At 36.1% G+C, this 17,574-nt stretch overlaps 2 protein-coding genes across 4 annotated transcripts in view; one reads left to right on the top strand and one right to left on the bottom strand.

The window, feature by feature from the left end:
* The first annotated feature begins 2,191 nt into the window (after window positions 1-2,191).
* C8H1orf146 (chromosome 8 C1orf146 homolog) lies at window positions 2,192-10,249 on the top strand. 3 transcript variants are annotated; one of them, XM_068690909.1, is made up of 5 exons: window positions 2,192-2,275; window positions 5,205-5,298; window positions 6,338-6,506; window positions 8,192-8,270; window positions 9,663-10,249. In XM_068690909.1, the coding sequence occupies exons 1-5, from the start codon at window positions 2,207-2,209 to the stop codon at window positions 9,780-9,782; spliced, it is 531 nt and encodes a 176-aa protein (XP_068547010.1). In that variant the 5' UTR covers window positions 2,192-2,206; the 3' UTR covers window positions 9,783-10,249. The 3 variants fall into 3 exon arrangements, 1 of the variants encoding a protein (XP_068547010.1); XR_011098997.1 differs by lacking the exons at window positions 2,192-2,275; window positions 6,338-6,506 and adding an exon at window positions 2,569-3,028 and having other exon boundaries at window positions 9,356-10,249; XR_011098996.1 differs by lacking the exons at window positions 2,192-2,275; window positions 6,338-6,506 and adding an exon at window positions 2,569-3,028 and having other exon boundaries at window positions 9,663-9,720.
* Window positions 9,768-17,574, bottom strand: part of GLMN (glomulin, FKBP associated protein) — a 22,929-nt gene continuing 15,122 nt past the window's right edge. Inside the window, exons 16-19 of the mRNA XM_068690906.1 lie at window positions 16,490-16,553; window positions 12,558-12,681; window positions 11,054-11,136; window positions 9,768-10,920 (exon numbers count right to left, since the gene is read on the bottom strand). Coding sequence (XP_068547007.1) covers window positions 10,813-10,920; window positions 11,054-11,136; window positions 12,558-12,681; window positions 16,490-16,553 — 379 coding nt within the window. The 3' untranslated portion in view covers window positions 9,768-10,812. The remainder of the gene's footprint in view (window positions 10,921-11,053; window positions 11,137-12,557; window positions 12,682-16,489; window positions 16,554-17,574) is intronic.

Raw genomic sequence — 17,574 nt, 5'->3', positions numbered from 1 at the left:
AAAAGGTAATGGCTCCACTGTGTTACAGGAAATGGCTTCACAGTTCATTGGTCCTGTCACAGCCATCCAGAAAAACATTGGAGCCTGGATACCTCATGGATTTATTTTCCTTTAATATACTGACTCCTACAATTACACTTCACAGAAATTTAAGAATTAGGAATTAGACGTATTTGACTTACTTTCAATAGTTGTGTGACATTTCCATACTCTTGCAGTGAGGGGTAACTCTAACTCTCTGGTGGATTTGACCAACAAAAGGTAAACATCAGGTGTGAATCTGCTTATTCACCTGAAAGAAGAAGGTGGAAAGTCATTTTTAAATCACTAAGATGTCTAACTCTCTCTTCCTAAGCAAGCCAGACAACTTGCTATTTGATTTTGTTTTTTAAATATATACTTAAAGTCACTTTCTTCTATGTAAAAATGCTCTAAAAAGTTTTAAAAGGAAATGTTTTCACTACGATCTCAGATTTTCAGTAAAAATACAGTTTTCAATACATAACCACAAGTCTACATACAGATACAGTGCAACAAACAGAGATGGAAATCAATGTTCTATTTTTTACTACTTTTAATGGCTCTGGGCTCAAGCTCCTCTTTGCTGTATAAAAGAAACATTGTTTCCTCATATATAGTGGAAAAAAGAAGCATCAGTACTCTGGAACTCCTCTTTCTCTCAAAGTGGTGCTGGGTTTACATTTTTGTAGTAACTTCTATATTTAGAACACCAAAGAAAACAGCTGCATAATTAGCTGTCCGTTAAAAACATTCCCTCAAGATTTTTCCTGTGCTGAAGTAAACTTACTGCCGTTACTGTTTATGGCACCTACTTGTTCTGCCTGGGATCTTCCCATGGCTTTTGTCTTTTCTGTCCTTTTTATCATGTAAATATGTCACACAATCATAATTGTATGGCAGCAGTCTCTCTCACTGACCTAGATGACTTTTAGTGGGACACTGACTAGGTGTCTGGGCTCCCACCTGTACCTCAGCAGAGGCCAATGGCCCTGCGGACTCCAGGGCAACACAGAGCCAGTGGCAGGAGCCAGAGGGCAGCAACCGGCTTCAGTGTCTCCTCGGTTGCCAAGAAGTTCCCTCTTCCCTAGTGGTAAATTAAGTGCTCGTCATCTGTTTGCTGGGAGATGTTGGTTACTTTCTCTTCATTCCTGAGAAGCTGTGAGGGAAAGCTGGTTGGGCGACCGCACGTCGCCAGCATGGAGCTGCCATGACTCCTCCCAAGGGCCACAGGAAGGAGTTGGGGCCCTGGGAGAGGCCGGGCCACCACTGGCCCCATGTTCTGCAGTGCCCCTTCATGTCAGAGGCCCCCGGTTCCCTAGCTCAGCTGCGAGGCCGAGAAGCGCCGTGCACGGGATGGCTGTGGGAGAGCAGAGAGCCCTCAAGGCAGGAAGCACGAGCCACAGCTCCCCCTGCCCCACCTTCCCTGCGGCCTCACCAGGCCCGGGGCCTACATCACTGCCAAATACCCATTTTTTTCAAGCGAGGAGCAGCTCCGTTAGAATGTAAATTGGGAACCGAGTGGCAGAAGGGATTGTGCAAACCAGCTCTCCTGGCACCTAAGGTGGCGTGCCCCAGGTGGGAACCTCAGGGGGGCCAGGCCCCGCATGGGGCTTGGCCTGCCTCAGGCGCATCCACACTGCCCCGAGCACTCCTCAGCCAGGTAGAAAATGGGCTCCAACCTGGGCTCGGGGAGTGCTTGCAGAAGAGTGAAACGCAGCCACCCACGGAAAGAGTTGCTGAGCCGAGTTGGGCAGGAGGCGTGGGGAAGACTGCCTAAAAATACTTTCCTGTAAAAGGAGCAGAGTAACAGCTGTGCCCTTTGAAAACAGAGCAAAAGTTCCTTAGACATCAAATAAGTTATAGAAATTTCTAGAAATGTATTCTTGAAGTCATTTATGGTGCTCGCTCGCTGTTAACACCTCTAGATGCAAATTTTGTGAAAAGCCATTTAGATAGGTAACTGCCATTTTATATAGATCAGTTTGGTGGTGATGGGTACCTGTAAACATCTTGGAGAACTGGGTAGTGCCCTGGTTGTTAATCATACCTTCAATGGATCTCTGTGCCTTAAATACTGTATCTCTTTAATTAAGATATTTGTTATCTCTATTTTCTTGTTTTGTTTTGTTTTGTTTTTCAGAGAGGCAGCTGAGATTTCATTGCAAAGCCATTAAAACCACAAAAAATGACAGAGAGTGGTGGGCAGGAACAGTCAAGATGGATAACAACAGTTATTATGAGTACAGGCCTGCAGGTACAAGACTATTTGTCAAGAGCAGCATGTGACTCACTAAGAAGCAGTGAAAGAAGTATTTTCTACATTATATACATGGAAATATATTTTTTCAATATCAATTAATATACCTTTTAGATGATTAAACAGCAATGTTATTTGAAGTTGCTTCCACCATAGCACTGGTTGTTGTCTTTTTTATTTTTATTTTTCCCTACCTACTTCTGTACATATTTAGTATTCTAGCCGTCTGTTATTCTGAGTTGTACTGCTTTAGGCCTGTTCTCCTGACTCATCACTTCTGCACTGTGCTGATGCTGCTTTCAATTAGTAGTATAAATAATTCTTCCAGGAATGTTTTTAATTGTCTGAATTTCTCCCTAAACACTTTATTTTCTACTGTACAGTATCAACAATGGATTAGGTTATTACTTAGTAAGTGTGCAATTAAGCTTAAAATAGTCGTACAGATAGTGATGTGTATTTATAACTGTTAATATCAATTCCCCAGTAAAATGAAAGGGGCTGTCAAGGAGCTGATAATTAGTGCCTGCAGCTGAGGCCAATTTCATGCTAGCTTGAAAGAATTTAGAGGCTGAGGGCTTTGACTTACAATCAGGGATAGCTTACATTAGTTTTGCTAATGAGGTTATTGCTCTATCTTTGCTGTGCAAATAGGTGAATGGTTTTGAATTAATTCCTGAGTCATTTTACTTTAAAGCCTATTCTTATTTGTCTGCTTGCGCTGGGAGGATAGCTGTTAAACTGTTCCAGGTTGGTGAAAGTTTCAAGAGTAACTTAATCTGTAATATGGTGAGAGGTACCAGAGTGTGATGATTGCATCGGCTATACTTTTTAAGTATGTAAACAGGAAAAGGAAGACTAGGCATAACATGGGTCCCTTGCTGAACGAGAGGGGTGTCCTGGTAACGGGAGATGCCGAGAAGACGAAGATACTGAATGCTTTCTTCACTTCAGTCTTTGCTTCAAGGACTCTGCCTGGGGACTCCTTGCCCATGGTGGGAGGAGAAAGGGTCTGGGAAATGGAGGGCTCCCCCATGGTTGACAAGAGAGTGGTTCGGGAGCATCTGAGTGGGCTCAATGCATACAAATCCATGGGTCCCGATGGGATGCTGAGGGAGTTGGCAGAGGTGATTGCCAAACCGCTCTCTATCATCTTTGAAAGGTCCTGGAGAACAGGAGAGGTGCCTGAGGATTAGAGGATAGCCAATGTCACTCTGGTCTTCAAAAAGGGCAAGAAGGAGGATGCGGGAAACTACAGGCCAGTCAGTCTCACCTCTGTCCCTGGAAAGGTGTTGGAACAGCTTGTTCTGGATGCCATTTGCAAGCAATTGGAAGAGAAGAAGGTTATGAGGAGTAGTCAGCATGGATTCACCAAGGGGAAGTCGTGCTCGACCAACCTCATTGCCTTCTATGATGGCATCACCAGCTGGGTAGATGAGGGGAGAGCAGTGGATGTCATCTACCTTGACTTTAGCAAGGCTTTCGATACTGTCTCCCATGACATCCTAACAACAAAGCTGAGGAAGTGTGGGATAGAGGAGTAGACAGTAAGGTGGGTTGAGAACTGGCTGAGTGGCCGAGCTCAGAGGGTGGTGATCGGCAGCGCAGAGTCTGGCTGGAGACCTGTGACTAGCGGTGTTCCCCAGCGGTCGGTGCTGGGTCTGGTCTCGTTCAACATCTTCATCGACAACCTTAACGAGGGAAGAGTGTCTGCCCTCAGCAAGTACGCTGATGACACAAAGCTGGGAGGAGTGGCTGACACGCCAGAAGGCTGTGCTGCCATTCAGTGAGACCTGGACCAGCTGGAGAGATGGGCAGGAAGAAACCAGATGAGGTTTAACAAGAGCAAGTGTAGAGTCCTGCACCTGGGAAGGAACAACCACATGTATCAGTACAGGCTGGGGGACGACCTGCTGGAGCAGAGCTCTGAGGAGAAGGACCTGGGGGTCCTGGTGGACGACAGGTTGACCATGAGCCATCAGTGTGCCCTGGTGGCCAAGAGGGCCAATGAGATCCTGGCGTGCATGAAAAGGAGCATGGCCAGCAGGTCAAGGGAGGTGATCCTCCCCCTCTACTCTGCCATGGTCAGGCCTCACCTGGAGTACTGTGTCCAGTTCTGGGCTCCCCGGTACAAAAAAGACAGAGATCTGCTGGAAAGAGTCCAGCTGGTTGCTGTCTCCTTCAGGCTACACTTGCCATCTTGACTGTATTTTGTACTCTTTTATTAGGTCATGACACCTCCCTGCATGGCAGGTTGGCTACATTTTAAAAGGGTAACCTAAAAAACATGTTAGTTAAAAAGGATTCAGTGGTCTAATCTTTAAAATGTGTGGGCTTGAGCAGCTTTTATGTACTGCAGAAATGCTTTTTGTAGGCTGAAAACTATATCCAAACCCACTCCATTCTGCAGATGATTATGTTGGATACTGCAGTGTCTTAGTTTGCCTGATTGGATTGCATACTGTCAAAAAGCTTTAATGAAAATCATTTCCGATACAGATTTTCTGATTTATCTTCCAAATGAAATGCTGATATCCATGAAAATAATAACAGTCTAATTAACTGGAGTCTTAGAAACACACAACTATATATTCCTCACTTCTGCAAATCTTCCTTTAGCATATCTTACAAAAATAGGATATATAATGTTTGAGCTTCTTTATGCTTTGTGCAAGTTTCCTGTGGCAAACTGAATGTATGCATACAAAATTGCTGTTCAATGATTTCATATCTTTCAATATAAATATTCCAAAACTTAATTAACTGAAAAAGTTTAATTAACGCTTTACTACTTTTATTGCAAGTAGAATAAATATTTTTAAAGCAACAATGCTAAAGTTCCATCTAAAACCTTCAATGTTTTAAAAATCTTTGTATTTAATTTGTTGGCTGAAAATGTAAAAATAACATGTTACAATTTATTTAGAATCATGAAATCTCTACAGTTCTACAGAGGCAGCAACACCGAGTTCGATATTCAGAATCAGTGGAAATTGGATCTGTGATTTTTTCTCTTTCTGGTACGGTACTTTGAAGTTTGTTTTTAAATTCCTAATCTCTAATGATGCACCAAGTCAGGATCTGTTGTAGGCTGCAGTGAACTGAATAAAAGCTTCTGTGTTGGGGTGTCATGCAGTCGTGCAAGGAGCTGTGATTTCATAGCACTTTAAGTCAGAGGATGGAATGTTTCCATCATCAGCTGGACTATTTAGTATAGTTTTGTTAAAACTGAGTAACCTTGTTGAGTGCCATTTAAACCTAAGATATCCATTGAGATTTTTAGTATACATGGCTGTAAATGTAAGAGTGAACTGAGATCTTTGTCTTTAGTTATTCCAGTTGCATTTGCAGTCCTGGTGGTAACAAGGGGGTTAATGAGCGTATTTGTTGTTTGAACAGGTTTGATTAGGAAATCACTGAAACTGCAAACATGAAACACCTGTCCATCCTTTTCAGAGCAGTGGATGCTTTAGACAGGTAGACAAGATCTTTAGTCTAAAGCTTCCCTGAACTATAAGGATTAAAGGCATAGATTGGTCCAGTCTTTTGTATCTCCTTGTTAAACCTACTAAATTTACAACATAACTTTCCCTTTCAGAGTAACTTAGTTGATGGGGTTATAATTTCATTTTTCATGATAGACATTTTAGCTTAATCTTAAAATAAAGGGTATTTGTTTAGCAATTCTTATTTCTAAATAAGATAAACTCTTCAATCTGTCTTTGCACTAGTCCTAAATACATTCCATCTTAGCAATTTCTTGTTCCTGAAGCATTTGCATGCAAAGGCATTCAGATGTCTATACCCTGAGTGTACTGAATGCTTTTTTGATGTTATGGTAGAAAATAACCTCTGAGTTTTTTGTAGTTTTATCTTAAAATTACTAGCTAAATCTCATGATTGCATTTCACCATCAAGATTTGTGAATTCATTCAAACATTTTGTTCTATTGACTATTAAACTAGTCCTGGAATAACAATTCTGCTTATTGATCTAGGTTTTTGTAGTGAGAAGGCTTAATCACGTTATTTCCATGACATATATTAATTTCTTCAATAGGTGTTGCATTTATACTGGCAGACACTCAAGACGTAGTTATGAGAGGGGAAGAACAGTTTCTAGAAAGAATTCAGAAGTTCATAAACATACATCGGAATAGTTTTTTGGTTTTGTCAGCTGCTCTTCATGGACCACAAGAATGGAATATAATGTTTAGGATTCAGAGAAGGTATGATTTCGACATCAAACCAATCTTTTTATTACTAGGAAGAAATGAAATAACTGTTTACTCAGCAGTCCTAAATTCAGATGAATTTTATTTTCCCCTGGCAAAAAAAAAGTTTATTAATGGAAAATGAAAAAAATGCTGAGTGAATAAATCCAACATGTCATAGTTAACAAAAAGGGATCTTCCTCAAAACAGCAAATAATCTTCCTTTCAATCACTTTATGGCTTTGTAATCCTTTTTCAAGTTTTTCTCTCGCACTGGAAAATTAGGCAATTTTCATAAACTTTTTTTTTTAGTTCTGTCAGCATCTTTTCTTGGTCATTTTCAAAACAGAACAGGTAAGTTTTCTTCATGTGAAAAGGCTTTATTGTAAAGTACAGATTCTTTACCAGGTGTTAAAATCTGTTCACTTTGAACGGTGTCTACTATGCACAGCTAAACAATGGAAATAATGTTATTCTATGCTAGGAGTATAAAACTAGACATTAAAACTGGTATATTTAAAATATTATCTGTGATTTCTAATGAAGCCTGAAAACTTACATGTTTCAGTATGCACCTGCTGAGAACAGTTATCAGATTCTGTTCCATACATTTAATGAAAACTATTTTCAGGTAGGTACAGTAGTCTTAACTGCAGTTGATTTTCACTCTTGACATCAAAGAAGTGACTATTCCAATGGAGTCTTTGATCTTTACCTCCTTGAAACTAGCGCCACGTTCATTAAATCCAGGGCACGTTGCCAAAATGCTGATGAGTAGCAGAGTGTATGGGATGAAATGTAGGAATCCATTATCCTTGTATGAAAATTCCATAAATTTTCATGAGAGCTCTTAGAAGCTCTGCCACCATTCAGCAAGAACATATTATTCAGCTGATGGCAATGCTAATTCTCAATCTACTTTTGTGCCTATTCGGAAGTGCGTTGATCACTAACAAATGTGACATTTTGAAAATATATTCCCTTTGGCAAGTCAGTAATTTTATTAAAATAAAAAAATAGTTTTCTCATTTCAGGCCATGCCAAATTGATAGTGACAATTGTATTTTAGATATTTATATTTTTAGATTAAATTATATTTTCTACAACAGAAAATGACAGCAATGCTAACTTTATTGTCACTGTTACAACATACTTAGGCTAAAAGTCTAGAGAGAAGCTCTGTGCTTGCCTAAGCTTTGATACCTCTCTTCTATGACTGCCTTGAATGACAACTGGCACTAGTTATTTTAATCTTCAGATTCCATTCTCAAGCATGAATGCATATGAATAACTTTATTTATATAGAGAGAATGAATTTCAGGTTAAATTATTGGAATAAAGTTAAATTATTGGTCCAAGTCTTTACGTGAAATTCTTAGAATTATCTCAAAATCTTAATCACATCTAATTAACATACAGATTGCTATATTTAGATAGCAAACTACAAAGATATAGTTCAAGTTCTGAAACTTTTTTAGAAGCTGAACAAATGGTATAGAAATGGGACAGATAGGTATACAAACAGCATGAATTCTCCTGTTACCGTTAAAGATAAAAGCAAACTTCTTCATCTAAAAATAAAAACTATTTGTGGTGCAGACATAGAAGTTGTTTAGATTGTGTGGGAGTGATTTCTGAGTTTTATGGCATAATAATTCAAGTGCATTCAGAAAATAACCTCAATTTATTTTGATGTGCAGATTCCTGGGCAGCAATTTACGTATAATACCAGTTCATAATACTGCTGAAACGGTTAAGTTAATGCTAACTATAGCTAAGGTAAGTCTAGTTACATATACTTAAAATTGTTAGCTTCTCAGAACTTCGAGTACTTCAGAAGTATATTAACCAGGAAAAATAAAATAAAATAAATACATTAGAAAATACTTAGCTTTCCTTACTGGAACTTTGTGTCATATTGACCACAATCCATGTAATAACCTTGAGGTAAAACCGTTGCTCAGTTCTTTAAGCAAATATTTAAACTATTGTTAAAGGTAACTTTAAAAGCTTCTAATAGCATGTATGAAAAATGAGATACTTAAGAGCTAATTCAGCTCTTACTTACCACAGTTACGTTAGGGTGTCTTGATTTCATCAATTAGATCTAAGTATGTAATGGCTTCTTCAAGTAAAATAGCTATCTGAAAAATCTGGTTACCTGTAGATTTTTAAATGATGCACATAATAATGTTATTCTTATAGCTTAATAAGTGTAATTAGTCTGTAACAGCAACACATCCTGTACACATACACATTATTAGAGTATGTTCACTAATCTGGTTTTAAGAACATTTTTTTCCACAAGAATTTTAACTTGCACACTAACTATAACAATATGAGAAGCATCTCATGTACCAAAACTTAAAAAGTAGGTTCGATAGCATGTTAGAAATCAAATATGAATTTGTTTTATCCTTTCCTGAATTTATCTAAAAATAGTTAGTATTAACCTGTTTGGAGTATTCATCATTTTAAGTGTGTAACCTAACCATTTATTATATGTGAAGAGTTGCTAAACACTTATTACAAGGTTGAATGTTGTACTCTTCTAACTTTTTATGGACTCTATTGTGGTCTCATCTCTTAATGAAGCATTAATTTAAAAGCTTTTAAGATTACTGGTGATCCTATAAACTTGAATGTGCTTTTCTGCTTGTTCAGAATGAGTACATCAGATTTCAACAGGACAGCCCTGTAAGAAGTGACATAGTACATACTAAAAATTGTAGGGACATAGTACATATTACAAGTTGCCACTACATTATTTCTTGTGAATGCAGTATAGAGCCAACTTAATGACCTCTTGCATGAGAGTCACTAATTGTCATAGGACCTAAAAAATATTTTTTTTATTGTTCTAGCATAGGCCAAGGGAACAATACCACCCAACTAGTCTAGTCCTGAGCTATCACACCAACTTCTCTTGAAATACTATCAAGATAATCAGAAGCAATGCTGATGGAACCAGTTACTTCAGGACTGGTCTTGCAGTTACAGGAATACATCCCATCACCTCTGTGTACATTATTTCTAAACATTTACTTCAGAAAACAGGATTAAAATTTCTTTATGATAAATACATTTGTACTATTTGAAAATTAAGATATTGAACATTTGTTTATCTAAAAAGAATTGTTACCTACTTGTAATATTTTTCTTTCCTCTAAGATGACTTCCAAGCCGTGTGCAGATGCTATTCGTTACAAAATGGCAATGACAAAAGCCCACATAATGGAAAACAGTCCAGTTTGGAAGATGCTTCAGGAATACCAGTTGCATTGTAATTAATTCACTGGTGTTTTTATTCATAAATATAGCAGCTACATTTTGAACAAAATATAGAATGTTCTTAAAATATACCACTCCATTTAAAAGACTGTATATAGAACTTATGCATTTGGAACAAAGAATTGTATTAAAATACCATACAGTGAAAAACAGCATACATTATACCCAATGTATGTTCTAACAAAAAATTTAAAATGCGGTTTAACTGCACTAATAGAAAAACCATCCTGATATTTGATTCAGTTCTGAACTTATACATTCATCTTTTTATCATAACTTCCCAAAATATGTAATGTATCTTAAGGAAAACTTTATCATTAGAAACAACAATGATCAAAACAATTCCAAAATACATTTTCTTGTGCATAAATAGTTGTGTATGAAGCCTGAAGCCTTACAGAGTACATTTTTAAACACAAGTTATCTGTTCTGTTACCAAGTTTTAATGTCTTATTTGGCTCAAGGTTGATGTGTTTTTCTTTAAACCTTGTATAGTTTGCCATAGTCTATTATCTATAGCTTCCAGTTCAGTTTGTAAATATAGAAGCTTGTTTGTCAAAAAGTGCTAATAAAAATAGCTACTGCTTAAACAAGGTTTTTTAATTCATGTCTCTCTAAGTTAATTTATAAAAATCTTCATAATTCAGAACACCAGTCAGCAACTATTACCTAAAGTATTTTGAAAATGAACAGAACAAGAAATGCACAATCATACCTCCCTTTACACAGCATAACAACAACAACAAAAAACCCTTGTAGACGTACTTTTTAATCTTTGAAAAAAGCACCAAATTCTGAAGAGGAGTACTTTAACAAATAGGCCATCTCTGTGAACCACAGATAAAAATAGCTGAAGACTTCTTAATAAAAATTAAAAAAAAAAAAGCAACAAGACAAAGAGCAGGGTTTACAATTTTTCTAGAGGCTACTCTACACTACTCTTTAAAGGTTGGTAGCCTCCTTTTCAACTAAAGTCTAATAGTCAACATTATCTTCCAAGAAGGATGATAATTCAAGTATTTCAGTTGACCTAAATGTTTTCAGCCATTACAGCTTTTACTTTCACTTCAATGAGTTCTTCTACTCGAGCTAGAACACTTTCTATTAAATCAAATGTGAAGAGTGCTGAGTGCAAAACCTGAAATGACAGAAGAGATTTAAGTTATTTTTATTACAACAAAGATTTTCTTATCTACTGTACCTGCCCATTTGTCTCTAGATTGAAAACTATTCAATACTTCTGAACAGCTTGGTAAGAACTGCCAACTCACCTGAAGCTGCATTTCAGTAGTCATGGCAGGCATCTTTTCCTCGCTGACAGTTAAAGAACAAACTGTGTTAGAATTATTTGCATCTGTAGAAAAAAAGTACCAGAGATCAAGTTCCTGTTCCACATAACTTTTAGAATATTCAAAAAATATATATTTAATATATTAGCATTTATAGGCAGCAGTTGTTAAAAGCAGACACCTAAAGACTGACAAAACAGTGAGGAGAGAAGGTACTGAACTTTAAGAGGACAGGTTGAGCTGGATGATCTCTTTGCACTTACTATATGCTTTATGACTACATTACTAAACAGGTAATATCTGTAACTTGAAACAATTTTATGTAGCTAAAATTCTCCTTAAAAGGAAAAAAAACATATATATATACACAGAACCTGGTCAGTTTTTGGACACATTTTTAATACTTTCACATTCAGAGATAGCAGGAGATCCTTGAGCTTCAAGCAACAAATCCAGACATGAAATGCTTATTTAAATAAGAAAAGGCTTCAGGTGTCTGTTTCTGACAGACTACTTACCACTGATAAAACTACTAAGATAGTTTGAAAACTAAGAGGAAAATTCCAACATTCAAATCATGTACTTGAAATTTAATGTAATGCTTACAAAGATTATACATTGGGGAGAAAGACTAAACCGTTTATTTTTCATGAGTTAGATGTTCTCTTCTGAACTCAGATCTCATTGCTTTGTCAAAGGCTAGAGAAACGTAAGAGACAAAAATGAATTAGGAAGCTTCTTCTTTAAAAGAAAGGTTCCCTTTAGAAAGATATCCACAGGTTACCTTCAGAAAAAATCCCCTCACTCTGCCTTGTACTTATATAGTTTATAACAACACAAGAGGATAAGACTAGGGGCAAAAGACTGTACTGACTTTTCTGGCAGCAGAAGCAATTTCCTTGGGCTCTCTTAATTATACTGGAGACCACAAAGGAACAGAGGATCAGACATACACTGCAATGGCCTAAAGCAGCTATAGCTCTCATTCCCTGTGGGATGTATCTGCTTAACCCTGAGCAGAATCTGATTCTGTGTGTCAGATTAAAAAAATAAAAATCAGTGTAATCCTTCAGGCTTTAAGAGAGTACCTATTTGCTGTGTGAATTATTTCTGCTCTTGTTAGCCTCTCCACACCCAATATGAAACCTAAGGGCTGTATATTCACAGAGAGATTTAGATGCTCCTGACTAACCTTAAAATCAAAAGTATAAATGCAGAACAAGGTTTGAATGTCTTCAAGTGACATTTCTGTCAGGATTCCATAAGGTTTACAAATGTGATGAGAGAGAAACAAGTTCAGATTTTTCTGACTAATCATGAAAAGTATTAATATCACATATAGCAACTCCTGAATTATTAATTGAAACCTGGAATAGCATGAACAGTTAAATAAAAATATAATCTATACATCAGTTACCAATTCTTTGTTTCCAAAGGATTTCCAAAGGTTCTGAATATGAACAAAGCTAAGAAGAAAACAACTAACCTCTTCTGTTTTCTCTCTTATTCTTTATTTCTGCTTCATAGTGTGCTTTTGACATATTGAGTCCTACATGCAGTGGTTTTAAAAAATTTTTCTCAATCTTAGCAAGTATGGTCCATACACCAGTCTATTCAAAAAGAAAAGAACAGAGAAGATTGGAAATTATTTTTGAAGCATCGCAACGCTAAGTTTTCAAGCAGAAATTTTGACTAGTCTTTATAACATACACTGCTGTGCTGGAAAGGAAAAAAAAAGAATTTAGACTTAACCACTTATTCTTAAGGAAGAATAGCATGGTGACAGATATTTAAGCTCCTTTCTTTCTACTCTCCTGCATTTTCAAAATTATTTTTTGAAAATTAGAGGATGAAGAAGTCAAGAAAAGGGGCAAATGTAGTATGTACAAGAATAACTACAGCAATGGAAATGCACATTTTCAACTCATTCTTGTAAATAAAGCTGAAAGGAGCTTGATATGTTGGTACAGTGGCAAAATAGCACAAATATTTGAATTAACATTCCTAAATTGCCATTATATTGAGATAACAAATGAAAGCTGTGGTAAATGTCATGCTCCTCACATACAAGGTTCTTGTTGCAATTAGTTTAAGAAGCATTGGAGGAGTGTTACTAGATATGCTGCTACTTCAGCCTTTGTATTCTGAACTGTCATGGTGAATTACACTATGCCAGCATATAGGAACTATATGTACTTACTTTTAAGGTCTTTTTATCTATTGTTTTTAGAACATATACCAAACATGCACCATGTTCCAATCTACCTTAAAACATATACAAAAAAAATAGATATTTGCTTACTGCAGAATCAAATTTTGCTTTAAGCTGTACCAATGTTGCTACTATACACATACAACCACACTAATAAGAGTTCAGACTTGTTACTGGTTCTGCTGCGCTGATAACTCCGAATTTGCCGGCAAGTAACATTGCCCCCCCAAGCTTTACAATCTAGTTACACATTTTTTCCTTGTTAACTTCACTATATACATGTGTGTATATATATGTATATATATATAGAGAGAGAGAGAGAGAGAGTGATATATATAGTGATATATATATAGTGATATAGATATAGATACACACACACATAAAAAATTTGATATGAAGTGTGTATATACATAAAACCACAAAAAGCATTCAGTGTTCTACTACCATTAAGATTTTAATAAAATCCCTAGTGAATCACACAAAAAATAAATATTATATCGTTATGCTCTGTATTCATTTATGCCCTTAGGCACTGTAGCCGAAATGACACACAAACCTCCTCCCCAGTTTGGGATGGGTGAAAGGAGTATATAAATGGTATTCATGAAGCAAGAGATAGGACAAAATGATGCTCAAAAGCAAGGCTGTTCAAAGTTATATGCCACAAGAGGAAAACTACACTGCTTTGGCACCTTCTAAGCTTGTAGTTACAAAACTTCTGTAGAAAAAAAATAAATAAATAAAAATAAAGCAGTCTTTGTGTCTTTAGATACAGGAGCTATTTATATGACTCCTTTCCTCAGGCAGTATCATCAAAGGGCAGGGTAAAGATGAAAAAAAATAAGAATTCTTGATGTTAAATCAAGAATTGTTGATTACAGGGGATAATTCACCAAATTTGAACGCTAAGTGACACAAAGTTAACTAATCAAATAAGAAGACCAGTAATAACTTCCACATGAATGGTGCTGAAATGAAAAAATAACTATTCAGAAAAATCTCATTTTTATACTTGATTAGTGAAAGTGCTTGTTACACAGCAATCAAAACATCCGAACTGACATGAAAGGAAGCATTTTCTTTGCATCCCACTTGTGCTGTATGAAGGGAGAGGGGGGTGGAAGTCAAGAAGAAGTGGCAGCACTTAGATTTATTTTAGGGAAAACTTCAGAAGCAGTGAAGTTTTTTTCTCCTCAAACTGTAAGGATATTCCTTATGACAGACAATAGACGTAAATGTTACAGCAATTGTGTGCTATTATACATAGATTTTTAATAAAAATAAAAGAGGAACTTTTTTTTTCTTACAAAGCTACGCATTTACATGAAATAGAGTAGGCCATAATGAGTACTTAAATTGAAATTACACCATAAATCTGAGTCTACAGTCTATCAATGCTAACTAATAAAATAATAAATCAGAAATGTACCAATTGAAAGCTATTTTTACTGTTCATTTTTAAAACTGTTTTAGTAATCACTACCAATCATGATATTATCATTCTATTTAAATAACATCATTAGGCACTTAAGAAGCTGGTATTCATAGAACTCACAAGTGCTCTAAAAGTGGATCCGAATTTTTTCTGTATTTTAAAAGCAGAAAAAGAGATGCCAAAGTCAATTACTCCAAACCATAAAGAAAGTAGAGGAACTGGGTGATAAACAACAAAATATCTTAGTATACATATCTGCTGGTTGGAATTATTTGTCTGGCTATTATACTGCTTGTTGATGTCAGGAAAGGCTTTACTGTACTTTAAAACTGAAAAGTAATTTATCTTTACACTGTCACTAATTTTAAGAAGTATTTTAACGCAAAATGAAAACACTTAGTACTAAGGAGATAGGTGATATACTGCAAGATATAGCAGATAAAAAGCTACTGAATTGCATAAGTTAAAGGAACATTGGAACATAATGATTTGAAAGGAGTCAAGAGAAGTTGCAATTATTATTAGAGTAAGTAGTCATTTGGTAACAGAATGTAATCAGAAAACTAAACCACACATAATTCCACTGGCTCTTCAATGCTGTAGTGACACAATGAAAGTCAGAGCATTTATAAATCATCTGCAGGAATATGAAGTCTGAATATCAACCCAGCTGTGAAAATTAAAATTTCTGACTACCCTGAAACACACGTGCCTCATCTGCAGATGAACAGGAGTGACTACACACATAAAAAAGACAAAAATTCATCCTAATATACTACCTTGAAAAGCCAAACAGCACTTGAATAACAAACAGCACTGATTTACTAACAGATATAACTGACTGCTTCAGACAGAAAAGAGGTAAACAAAACAGAGAAGAAAGATGTAGGTATTACAAAGCAATAAAATCCCAGTTAAAAGTGAGGCAGCATAACATTATATGGATAAAATACATAAGGGCAGTTTCATTTAAAACATACTGTGAAGTATATACAGAGTATTCCTGAAATATCTACATTCAAACATCCACACACAGGAGAAATGAAGGTAAAAAGATATAGATATAATAAATACATAGGTAAACTGCATCGGTGGGCAGTTTAGCCTGGCAAGTTGCCTTTGCATAAAACAGGCTATATCTGATAAAGCAATGGAACAGAAACCTGGACAGGCCTATCAATTCCTTTCATCTCACAGACAAAACGTTTTTCTATGTTAATACCCAGAGAAGCTGTTAATATGTAAATACAGAATACATCTTTGCACAGTTAAAAACTATTTAAATAAGATAATTAAATATTTTCTGAGAAATCTTAATGCTAATAACTTTAAGCATGTCGCACAGAAAACAAATTTTACCTAAAGATGAATAAATGGGATCTTTTGAATTGCAAAGGCTAGTAAAGAAATCCATTAAGATATTCACTTGGGGGCTTATCAGTGAATAAATAATCAAGACTAATTTTTTTTTTTCTTATGGGAATCCTTGATAGGGATGTTATTTTATGGTGACATACTAGATAGTGACCAGATCTCATTAGGCAGAGTAAAAGAATTAGCTTGTTTATGGTAACAATTAAATATGAATGCAACCATATTTCATCAGGATAAAATAATAAATTGTACATTTCTAAATACAGCCAAGTAAAATATCACTTCTGGATTGCTGAGCATTTGGGAGAAAAATGCAAAAAACATGTTTTTGACTTGAGGAAATTCTCAGTCCTCTGCTAATCAGAAATCAGTCAGTTTCAAATCAGTTACTACTTACTTGATTTTCACTTTCACAATCCTTAATGACTAAGTATCTCAGCAGATTTAGTGATGCCATAATCCTGTGAATGAGAAACACTACTGATCATTTAAAGTGCAGACATTTATTACAGGGCTGATAACTTAAATTGCCCATTAGCCAGGCATCCTAAAAATATCCCTTTGTACAACATGAAACCACTTCTCTGTTGAGTAATATAGCTTAATCGAGAGCACCAGTGTGCACTTCCCTGTTACAACAGAAGCTGACACTTTACAAGTAAGATTAAAACCAGCAGTAGATTAGACAAGGTCAGTGATTGCGAGGAAAAGAGTTTTCTGAAAAGAGAGAACTATATTACAGAATTTCTAATATATATCACCGCTGAGATCCACAGCTGATTTGAAACTAGTCTAGCAGTTTTCTTTCTTACTGTATTGATTTTTTTACTTTCGTATGCTTTTTAAATGTGTATTTCGCTTTTGTTTTACTCTTTTTTTTTTCTTTTAGCAAAAAAATATTGTTTTTTTTCCAGATAAACAGTAGCACTGTCTCCAAGTACGGATTTTACATCTGGGTTTTTAAGCAGTTGTGTCCATCTGGACACCATCATCCTGCGGATTTACAAGCTCAATTTTTATTCATCACATAGGAAGCAACTTGTCCTGTACAGGAGATTTTCAGAGGCATTTCCAATTATTTGTATATTATTTAATGCAAGTATTGTTGAGATACCTCTGTATCTGAGCGGAAACTCATGACACACAGGGCTCTCAGCAGAAATCTGTGCAAGAACCTTGACAAGGCTGCGTGCTGTAAGTTACATCAGATCATTTTTATACCCCTGTATCAAGTAAGGCAACACACCACATTTCTTCTGTTCTGCCAGTTGCTGATGTTATTCTTCTGTTTCCACAGAAAAATGACAAACCATGCATTCCTGAAGGAATAATGCTTTACCAATTAATTCTGTAGTCTGACATAAGGCCTTATATTTTTGAGGAGTGCAGGAAGAATTCACTTCTTATTGTTAACACCAATATAAGAGCACTGTAACATTCTTCTATGCACAGTTAGTTGAAATGATGATAAATGATCATTTG

Source organism: Anas acuta, chromosome 8 (assembly GCF_963932015.1).
Source record: "Anas acuta chromosome 8, bAnaAcu1.1, whole genome shotgun sequence".
NCBI classification, from domain to species: Eukaryota; Metazoa; Chordata; class Aves; order Anseriformes; family Anatidae; genus Anas; species Anas acuta.
This window is presented reverse-complemented; position numbering and strand designations above follow the sequence as displayed.